Source organism: Diabrotica undecimpunctata, chromosome 6, assembly GCF_040954645.1.
Source record: "Diabrotica undecimpunctata isolate CICGRU chromosome 6, icDiaUnde3, whole genome shotgun sequence".
NCBI classification, from domain to species: Eukaryota; Metazoa; Arthropoda; class Insecta; order Coleoptera; family Chrysomelidae; genus Diabrotica; species Diabrotica undecimpunctata.
In genome coordinates this window covers 133163417-133175603 of record NC_092808.1, presented here as the reverse complement: position 1 = coordinate 133175603, position 12187 = coordinate 133163417, and the positions used below count along the sequence as shown (strand labels likewise).

The 12187-nt window shown below is 32.8% G+C and overlaps 1 protein-coding gene across 1 annotated transcript; it reads left to right on the top strand.

The window, feature by feature from the left end:
- Positions 1-10617: 10617 nt before the first annotated feature.
- Positions 10618-10974, top strand: LOC140444623 (uncharacterized). Its single transcript, XM_072536385.1, has one exon. It carries the CDS (start codon positions 10618-10620, stop codon positions 10972-10974), a length of 357 nt encoding a protein of 118 aa, XP_072392486.1.
- Positions 10975-12187: the final 1213 nt, after the last annotated feature.

Here is a 12187-nt window from a genome sequence, read left to right as displayed (position 1 = left end):
TTCACAATAATAAAATAATAATTACGTATAGATGACTTACGTAGTAGTATCTAGTAGATAAACACTTTAATTTTAAAAAACTATTTAATAAAACCACTTGTTTTTATTAAAAACTAGGAGTACGATATCAGTACAACTTAACCGTACCTTGCCAGGGCCGGTCTCACCATTACAGTGTACACATTTAGGTTCGTTATTTTAAGTATTGTCACAATCGTTTGTTAAATGTTTCTCGATGAATGTTACTTTCTCCGTTATTTTTTGCAATAATTTTGTGTATGTCAGTATTCTTGACATCGTTTACATCGTGGAATCAATTTCGGTTTTTTAAAAGCTTCTATGGTCACTTTCATGTGTAAAATTGCGGTAGTTTTGTATACTTTTTTTTCTCTTACTCCAAGTGGAAGTGATAATTTATCCTTTTCTTTTAGTAATTGGGTCATATTTTTTATTTTATATCCCTTATTATTTAGATCTTCCCTTATATCCATACCTTGGCAAGTTTGATGCAGTTTACTTGCAACCAATTTAATAGGCTTATTTTGTTTATTTTGAAACGGATGCCATTCGAGATCTGTGTCATTTAACGGCTTTATTGGATTTCGGTAGTTATTTTATCAAGCAAATGTTAAACTCATAAACTATGAGAATTATAATGAATAGTTATAGAAAATAGAATAGAATAGAAGAAATATACTATAATTACACAGTTTTTTATGAGAAAAAACAGAACTAAGTCAATTTTTTATGTAAAAAATGTAAAGCACAGAAGTATATAAAAAATTGAGTATATGAACAGAATGCTTTATTACACGGATAGTGAACAGAATTCCAAAGGATTGATAGTGTTCATTGATTAAATATTATTAGGTTGTATATCTTTAGGTAGCAATATTTTTTTTATTGGGAATAACCCGCATCAAACATAGAAGGTTATTAACGGCGGTACAATACAGACTATAATATACTATAATAATTAATATAAAATATAAACTATAAAGTTTTTACAAAGTTGATTATAATTTAGAATTTTTTTCAAGTATCACTTATATTTGATTATATAATTTCGTTTTCTTTAAAAAAATAATGATTTTGTCACAATTCGCACTGTCTAAAGTGCACTTTATATCACTTGGTAGTCCAGTAGCTTGTCTTTCCATTTGATATAATGGATAGTCTATAACAATGTGGCCTACAGTTATATTGGTGTCACAGGTGTAGCATATTCTAGGAGGTTCCTTCCTTAGTAGGTGTTCGTGCGTCAGTCTGGTATGTCCTATTCGGATACGATGTAGTACAACCTGGTCCCTTCGCTTTACTAAATTTGGTGTTTTCGCTGATAGATCTGGGTTTGCTTGCCCCAATTTATTATTTGGTAAGAGTTGCCATCTTCGTAATCATAAGTTTTTTGTGTACTCATTGATGAATTTTTTCATATCTGAGTGAAGAATTTGGTTAATTCTATCATCGGATCTCTCCATTTTACAAATTTCTTTGGCCATTTGATCAGCTATCTCATTTCCTGGTATCCCCATATGAGATGGTATGCACAGAATATGTAGTTGTTTCTGATTATTTTGTAGAGTCACAAGGTCTTTGTTAATCTGTTCTAAAATCGGATGATTCGGATATATTTTCTGAATTCCCTGGATTATACTTAAGGAATCTGTGAATATTACTGTCATGTCTTCTGGTCGATTCAACTTTGTTGTACTGCCTTGGATATCGCAAAAAGTTCAGCAGAGTATATTGAGTAGTCCTTAGATAGTGGAAACTTGAGCACAGAATCCACTGTATCCAATTCAGGTGTTTTTGATGCATCGATATAAACTAGTTGACAATTTTTGGAGAAAAAGAAATGAAGGGGTATTGTCCTGAGTATAAGTTGATAGATCTGTTTATGGAATTTGTATAGTCAAAAGGGGAAGCATAATCAATATTGGTATGCACCCGGAAATGTGAAGTTGCTAATTCTTTTGCTAAATGATGGTCGAAGATTAGGATTTTAATTGTAATTAGAATGGTAATGTGTGGAGAAAGTATAGGGGTAGGCCGTGTTGTTTGGATTAGTTGATAGCTTGCTTGCGTATTGTAAACTGAGACGTAATCTTGTAATAGAAAGTGGAGATTCATTTGCTTCGACATAAAGACTTTCAACTGGACTGGTTCTGTAGGCTCCAGGTAGCATTATTCCCCACGTTATTTCAATTTAAGATAGGTAAGGTTATTATATTACCAGCGGAATCACCAAGCAAACACTTAAAAGGTCTACAAATTAAAGAAGGAACCAACAGGTTGTTAATTTTCAAATGTGCAATAACTAAGTTGCGAATGCTTCCGATCAAGAGTGACATTAAGTCAGATTTCTACATACAAGGCAATAATTTTAAAACTGTGAACATACTGGGGCGTTACAACCAGTGAAGACAAAAGTAGTGCTAACAAAAAGCACAAATGATTCAAGAGAATAAAACATAGTGATCTGAGGTTCACTAGACCAATCAAAATCAAGGACTATGTAAGTAAAATTTAAAATGTATACATTTACTATTTAAAATTTAATTATTTATTTATTATATTCAATAATTTATTTAACTATTTATTTAAAGAATCTAAATAGTATGTAATTTTAAAATTAAAATATAAATGTATGGGATATGTAAGCTGAAACAAAAGTCATTATGTAAAATTAAATATTTGACTCAACTTACTTATGTTAGTCATGGTACAATGAATACATTGTACCATGAATGTTAGTTCTCTTGTTAGGCGCAGTGGGATCCTTAATTCTATTTTTCTGCGAGAACCAATTTTCAAAACTACTTCAGACGTTAGAGACGAAAATGTCACAGAACGTCTAAAAATCGTACGAACAAGCTGAGAATGTCAATTATGGGATCCTAAAAAAGATTCGGAAAAATTCGATTTACCAAGAATCTGTACGCTGAAGAAGAATAAGTTTCCATTAAAAAATGTAGCTGAGATAATTTTCAACAAAAATATTTATTAGCACTTTTTCTGTAGATATCTTTTGATTAGAGTGTCCTATCGACATAAATCAAAATGCCTTTTAAAGATAAAGAGAGCAACTTTCATATACAATTTTTGAATTGTGCCTCAAATAAAGTCAGTTTCTATTAAGGTGTTACATAAATCAACACTTGTGTTTAAAATTGTCTCAGCTACATTTTTTATTTGAACATTTTTTTCTACGCCGTACAGATTCTTGGTAATTTGATTTTTTCCGTTTTCCCCCCTATACGATGAGTGTTTTAGCGGTAAGCCTTTTTGGAGTCCCAAAATTGACATTTTTAGCAAAATTTAGCTTTCGTATGATTTTTAGAGGCCAAAACTTTGACGACTAGGCTAAACTTAATTTAAACAGATCCGATATCTGCAAAAGGTAATCTTAAAAATTTCAAGTAAAATATTTAAAAAAAAAGAGTCACCAATAATGTAACCGGAATTAATTTTAGACAGTTCGATTTCTTTACAATATTTAGTACTTTCATATTAATTATTTTTTAAATATTTAACATTTTTAATTTTAATAATTTAATATTTTCTGTAAAGGAATAATTTATTGCATCATAATCCTATATGTACGAAAATTTATTTGATTTGAGAAGATAATTAAACAAATCAAAGAAACTTAATAATTCAGACCAGACAAACAGAGAAGCGTACGATTTAAGTGGTGAGTGAAATTCCGTCTAACGTACTGTAACACACACTCACAAGGAAAACGCACACACATACATACCCTTATTTGATACACATAAATCTTGATGTGTTTAGCCAAGTAGAAACGTCACAGGAAATGCCCTAAATTGCCTTTAGATTTCTTGGGGCCAGGTCTTCTTTGATGGTATTTCGGGTTTGCTAAACATAAATTATCTACTCCTGACAGATGCTTTTCATTAAAATAACCTAAAAGTTAATTAAAACTAAAAGAGAGTAAAGGGAACACAAAAAGGAATCGAAGAATTTGTTAATGCTGATGCTCTAGGCTATATAGTCTAGGGGAACTTACAGTTTGGTATTAAAGAAGCAAAATGAAATTCTTCGCAATATATTTTACTTTACTTGTTAATAAACGTTACATTTCGTTACACAAAAGATTTATTTTGAAATTTTTTTTTATTATATAATTAGTAACATATAATTTGTACTATTAAACCGAGGAACAGAGGCATTTTTGAATTATGGTGGTGTAGGTTAAGTCAATTAAATATTTTTATGTCAAATAGAAATTTAAAAAATTCGAATAAAATATACAGGGTGTCCCATAATTAATTGGACATTAGCTAATCGGTGATAGCTGACATCAAAATAAAGCGTTTGAGCTCAAAAAGCTTAGGCAAAATGTTGCTAGTTTTCGTTCTACAGGGTGATTCATTAAATTTTTTTATATTATTTTTAGGGATATATTGAAAACTATTCAACCGATTTAAGCGAAATTTGGTATCTTGCTATTATTTAGTATGCTTATTATGAAAATTATATTAGTTTTACTATTGACACTAGTTGGCGCCACCAACTTTAACATTGGTTCATTAATGTGGCCATAATTTTTTTGTGCGCACTGTATAAACATTCTAGGAAAAAAAACATGAAATAACATTCAATTCTACACAAAAAAGGTATTTCTGTTTTAAATCGAAAAAGTACACCGTTTTCGAAATAAACGTATTTTGTTAATGATACGCATGTCTGTATTTAATTTTTTGCAAAACAAGCAGGTACCTAGGAATGTTGTGAACTTAATGGCAACGTCAAGACAACTACGAGTTTATTTATTATTAGTAGTCAAAGTGCAGTGCGAGTCATTATTTGTCAAAGTGCTATTAAGTTTTTTATAAACCACATAAGATAAAGGTAAAATGCCACGTCATAGTGAATTTTCTAATGTAGAAATGCGCGATATGATCTGTTTGTATGCCCAGGAAAATTTTTGTTCTCGTAAAGCAGCTCAACGCTATTTCGAACTTTATCCCAATAGAAGGCAGCCAAACCATAAAACTATTAGATCATTGTTCGACAGGTTAGGCGAAACAGGGTCATTTCATTTCAAAGAAACAGGAATGCTGGAAGACCGAGAGTAATTGATGCGGATATGGAGGATGAAATTGTTGTGCGTGTTGCAAAAACCCAGAAACCAGTATAAAGTTTGTTTCTGCGGCCACTGGTATAAGCAAATCTACGGTGTCAAGAATAATACGGACAGAAAATCTGTATCCGTATCGTCTTACTCCAGTACAAAATCTTTTATCACAGGATTTTCCAGCAAGGCTCCGATTTAGTCAGTTTATGATAGGTCGGCATTTAGACGATCCAATGTTTTATAATAAAATTTTATTTACCGATGAAGCCACATTTACTAAAAGGGGTGTGTAACTGGCGCAATAGCCATACCTATGAGACAAAAAATCCTCATGCATTTCAAGAACATCATTTTCAACATGAGTTTTCCATAAATATCTGGTGTGGCATATTTGGGGATTGTATTGTAGAACCATTCGAATTACCAACTAGGCTTGACGGAGTAACGTATCTAAATTTTTTGAGAGAAGACTTACCAACTCTTTTAGAAGATATACCTCTAAATTTGAGACGTAACTCTTGGTACATGCATGATGGTGCACCACCACATTATAGCCTAGAATTTAGAAATTATCTCGATGAAATTTATCCTCAACGGTGGATTGGTAGAGGTAGTGTATACCTATAGATTGTTTATATAAAATATAATAACCGTCAAGAGTTAGGGAAAAATATTGTAGAAGGAGTTAACGTAATTAGGGCCCAAAGAAACTCATTATTTAAAATAAGACAAAACTTACACAAAAGATTTAGATTATGTAGTTTATCTAATGGTGAACATTTTGAACACCTATGAATTATTCACTTTGTCAATTGTTTTATATTCACTTCAAATTTAATTTCTGATTTTTTTAAAATTTGCTACTGTGAAAAAGGTTTAATAAAAATAATTATTTCAATCATATCCATTTTGTTTGCAAAAAATATCTACTACTAATACATTTAATATTCACTGGTATTTAAGGCCTTTTGAATAATGTTTGAATTTACATAAGTTTTTGTAAAGTTTTTTCATTTTATTCACGTCTCTAAAAAATACGTTTATTTCGAAAACGGTGTACTTTTTTGATTTGAAACAGAAATACCTGTTTTGTGTAGAATTGAATGTTATCTATCTTTTATTTCCTAGAATGTTTATACAGGGCGGACAAAAAATTATGGCCACAATAATAAACTAATATTTATGTAGGTGGCGCCACCTAGTGTCAATGGTAAAACTAATATCATTTTCATATTAAGCATACTAAATAATAGCAAGATACTAAATTTCACTTAAATCAGTTAAATAGTTTTCAATATATCCCTAAAAATAATATAAAAAAATATGAATGAATCACCCGGTAGAACGAAAACTAGCAACATTTTGCCTAGACAATTTGAGCTCAAACGCTTTATTTTGATGTCAGCTTTCACCCATTAGCTAATGTCCAATTAATTATGGGACACCCTGTATGTATATATCCTCATTATCATTATTCTCAGCGTATGCTACCGATTATGCTGCACCCTATTTTACATATGTAGTTGTTCTTAATTTCTGCTCACGATTGTCTAATATTCCCTTCTCTGTGCCATGTTGTACCGACTTGTTTCTTTATGTCATAGTTGCATCTTAAATTTGAACGTCTTCTTGGTTACTTGGCGCATCTTGGATACCACAATGTAATTCTAGTGGACCATCCATTGTCAGTTCTTCTCGATAAATGTTCCGCTCACTGCAATTTTAAAGATTTAATTCTGTGGATTACATCAGTAACCTTGGGGTTCTCTTAAATCCATTCTATTCTTTGTCGATCTCTCTTTGTTATACCTAGCATGCATTGCTCCATTAACCTTTGAATGAGTGAGTTTCGCTATTATCTCTTTGTCATGATTTGTATTGATCGAATGCTTTTTTCTTCAGGTGGAGTTGCATCTTCGATTTGAATGTAACTGCATTTCTACCAAAATATCTAAGCCAGTTTCATTATTTTGTTGATTTCTGGGAGTAAGGAGCAAGATTTTTATAATTTGTATTTAATAATTTATGTATTAACTGTCCCAGGTACATATATCTCAAGTGCAGTGTTGTTTATGCAACTTTATTGTTAGCTGCATTTAGGCTGCTTATAAGTTCTCGTAGTTGTGCAGGATTATTAGCAATCAGAACAATGTCGTTAGCAAATCTTAGATGGCTTAGGTATTCTCTTGCAATGGTAGGCCTCTGTTCTGTCAGTTCATTTTGTGGAATATATTTTTTAGAGTGAAGAGTGAGTGAGTGAAGAGCTTTGCTTTTTTTTACCTTAGCTTTTGCTTGTCTGTATAAATTTGTTAAAATTTCTATGTATGGTTTGAATGGCATGTTTGAAAATATTAATGACAATCGAAAACCCCAGTGTTCGTGACTCTTGTTATGTTTAAAATAATTATTTAATTATTTAATTTTCATTTACATATCTCATTTGTTACAAAAGTAAGAATACCGCTGTGCTACGTCTTCTATGTGCTTTTTTATGGTGTTGAATCGTGAACCTTGAATGAAGATATGTGCAGAAAACTGGAAGCATTTGAGATGTGGCTATATCGGAGAATACTTAAGATCCCGTGGACTGGCCGAGTCACAAATGAGGCAGACTTGAAACAGCATTTGAGAACAACATACATAACAACATGCAACAATTGCAACCATTAGATCTGTTTGTTTTTCGGCTATTTAAACTAAAATGGGATGAAAAGTTGATATCTTGGCAAAGACAGCATGTATGCCAAGAACTGCCAAGGGAATGCTTTTGCAGGTACTGTGCGAAATCTGGAATGCTATTTCAATAGAAGTTATAGAGGGTGGATTCCGAAAAGGTGGAATTTTTCTAATTAACAAAAATGTTATACCAAATGAAGCTCTTCCACCAGAAGCAATAAAAAGATGGAACGATTCTCAAGGTAGAATATATGTTTGTTAACTGGAATTCGATAGCAGGTGATACTGCAGTGGCTTCTGCATCAAAAGAAGGATATGATACACAAGAACCTAGTGTTAACGTATCATTTGAGAACTTGTTATTGTCAGTAGTTCGTTAAGCACCCAAGTCGAAGACAACAAAAAAAGTTCTGAGTGTGTCATATTTCTGAAATATTAACCTCAGAAGAGGTAGTAAGTCGACTAAAAGAAATTCCCTGATTTTACAAAATTTATCCAAGATTACGTGTGAATCTAAATTTACTGAAAGGTAGGAACTAATACTATTTAAGGAACTTACAAATAATAAATATAAGTAAACAACATTTAATAATTGTACCTAAAAAGGTAATTTACTTGCCTACTAGAAATGTAATTCTGTACTTCGGCTTTCCATTAAAAGTATTAATAAGTAATATGGACACTATCCTGACAGGATATGTGTCAAAGGTTTAAATATATATTAATAAAAATACCAATAACGAACTCTCTGATCAAATGTGTACACATAAAACCGTACAATAGATTTAATAGGGAGGATTTAAAACCTCAACCTGTAGTTGACAATTAGTCCTATTCAGTATTATTTTAAAAAAATGTCTTTATTATTATATGAAATAGTATAATATAAAGTTAAAATATTATAACAAATTATTAAAATTGATGAATAAAAAACTTCAGTGTTCCACACTCTATACGAGGGAGGTCCTTCCGGTTGGTCTCCTGAAGTTGTCCGGGAATAGACTGACAGAGATCCGGACCTCTGCAGGAACAGGATAAGGATGGATGAGAATCAACCCTGGGGATCAGGTGTAAATTCAATGGGGAATAACTTAACCCTTTTTCTTAAACTAAATCCTAAAAAAAAACAAAAATAACGAATCCTTGACCCCTGATTAAGTGATTCAGTAGGCGGCTCAAAGCGGATATAAACCAACCGGGACACACAAAAAAACAAACCAAAACTTTCTTCAACTTCTCTTCTTCCCAAAAAAACAAAATTTAATATTCTTAAAACAAATTCTAGCGCATCTCTGGCCGCCTACTAATTTAACCCCAACTTTTCTTCTCCGAGGTCAAAACAAGAGTCACAACTAGACGTTAGTCGGATAAGCATGTCTGCCAAAACTGCCGCTTGGAGTCGCTGCTTAATACCAACTTAGAAATTAAAAGTAACTAAGAGATATTTAATGGATATTGATTTAAAGATTTGATTTAAAAGTGTTGAAAGAATTATTGAAGTGACGGACTTGTTACACAGCACAGATTTTTAGATAATTAGTTTTTTTGGAATATTTGTTGTCTTTACGCTCAAGCTTTATACTTTAAATTTTGTACTTTTGCCCCGTGATGTATTAAATAACGCACTTATAGGTTGGTATACAGAATTAGTACATTTGCCCCAAATTTCAAGGAAAATATGATATACTGATATAGTTTCAAACATTTTTTAAAAAAAGTTGCGTATATGTGAAAGATAAGATCAATTAATAACTTTATTTGAAGTATTGCACATTTTTTGTTTTATCATTGTTCCAGATGCAAGTTTTACCCGTATGAAACTGAACTATTCAAAAATTATATCACATTTTCCCATTTCACCTTATTTGAATGTGTAAAAAATAAACATGACCATAAAACATAATGTTTTAATACAATAGCAGACGCATCATGATGTATGGGACTGAGATATAAGTTAAAAATTAAAGGCCTGAAAAAAGTTATAAATTCCCTCGTACTATAAAAATTAGGTCAAGATAAAACTAGAAATTTTGTTTAAAAACAACATATAAGCGGATGTGGAGCACAAATACACAGATTTTTTTAATTAAATCCATTTATTACGAGCAAATTGTAAAAAGAGAAGAATGCCTGATTGGGTTTTTACATTTTATTAGCTAAATATTACGCCATGTATGTAATTTTTAAATTACAAAATACAAGGGTAAACCCCAAGGTTTATTGAAGTGTAAAAATGTTACAATACAGACAAATAACATAATTTTTCTGTCGAAATACTGATATCTAAATATTTTTTTTTTATTTGCACTTATAAAATGTAGTAAAGTAAAAAAAATGATTCTCTGTTAAATTCTGCTAGATTCGATAAATAACAGTTTCTATATATAGTGATGAGTGCGTTAAGAACCAGCAAAATAATGCAAGAGATAGAAAACATAATAAGTTTTAAAATAAAAAGAGATGAAAGTAGTAGAAGTAATCCGTAAATCAAAAAGCGATCACTGGAGTCAGCTGTATGAGGAAATAAACCAAGCCGTATCCGTGGCCGTCTACCAGATTGTTGTAAAATATACGGTAGCCTGCAGTCCTATCACATGCCAATGCAAATGCGGAAAAAAAGCAATAGCTGCATTATTTGAAATAGAAGACGGCCAGATCGAGGGGGACCCTACACCAGCAGATGCTGCATTTTTTACACTAAAGGAATCGCATCTCCTGGACTGAATGAAATTTCCTCAGCTGTTAAGGAGGTGGCGCAAATAAGTTAGCCTGGTTTCTAGTGGTAACGACTACTTCAAACACTATTCTTTCCACAAGCATGAAAAGTGGCAAAGGTAATGCTGCTGTTAAAAAATGACAACGACCCCGAACCCGTAAAATCATATAGGCCAAATGCACTACTGAATACTCCCAGCAAACTACTGAAGTCCCTGATCAGAGAAGGACTACAGAAAGAATTAAGGAATAAGAAAATTATAAGCGATAAGCGATACGGTTTTAGAAAACGTAGGTCTACAGTTCATGCCGTAAACGGGGTTAAGTTGATAGTGGATAAACGCCATGAGAAATGGTTCGTCGTTGCGTCAGTAGATATTAAAAAAGCGTTTAGTATCGCTGACTGGCGAGTAATATTTAATAAATTGGAAACAAAAGGCCTACAGAGTTACCATCAACGCAAGGATTGGTTCCCATAGGGAACAGTTCTAAAAGACCTAGCTTGTGAAAAGTTCTTTACAACGGCGCGTTAAGAGTAGGCCCATCTACAGATCGAGTGTAATGGCTTGTGCGGACGAGTTGGTTCCTATCGTGTCGGCTAACGATAATACGGCCATTAAGCTGAAGGTAAATGCGGGTAAATGGAATTGGCCAATTGGCGAGTGGATGACGCCCCACAAGCTTAAGATAGCGCCACATAAGTGTGAGATAATTATCATGAAAAGTCGTATAAATAAAGATGGGACCGATTTTTACAACAGAGAATGTAATCCCATTGCTCACCAATACGCTAAGCTATTTTTCAATTCCATTGAAAGTGGCCAGCACAGTTATGATTCCCAAAAAAGGGAAACCCCTAACCAACCCGGAATCGTACAGAACCATTTATCTACTAAAGTCTACGAGAGGATCGTTAAGGAAAGACTCGTAGAATTCCTAGACTCTCACTTCGCCATTCCTAATTACTAATTCGGATTCAGGGCTGGAGATTCCATGCAAAATGCATTGGTTGAAGCAACAATTTGCATCTCACAATTAATTAACGAAAGGAAACAAGTCATAGGCATATTCCTGGACGTTAAGAAGGCATTTGGTCAGGTCTGGCACACAAGTCTGGTCGAAAAACTTCACCTTGCTGGACTGCCGACTCCTTTCGTTAAACTAATAAATTCCTATCTCTCCAATCGAACGATTAGGATCAAAGTTGGCGGCATTTTATCCACACATTTAATCATCTAAAACATTATTGCACACCTACAAAACCTTTAAAAGACCGCTAATCGAATATAAGGCTTGCATCTACGCATCACTGAACAGCCTCCAAATTAACACCATTATGGCCACCGAAAGGAAAATCCTTATATTCTGTATAAGGAAGTGCAGATACTATCCATCAGCACACACACACATCCGGTAGCCAATCTAACACTCATTAAGGACAGAATCCTATCCCTCAGCAGGAGGTATGTCCTTCGAAGTATTGCAGGTTCGAACATCCGAGCCAAAAAAATATTAAAGACGTCGTGCAATCGCCGAGAGCAAATACTCACCAGGGTTCCTGGTGAGAAAAGAAAAGTTCCATTCCCTTTAGCTAAACTTCTACACAACATTGTAAACGAACTTCTTGGTGAGTATTTTGATATACTACTATCATTCCCCATTAAATATCGCAGCTAACAACTGCAAGCCAAA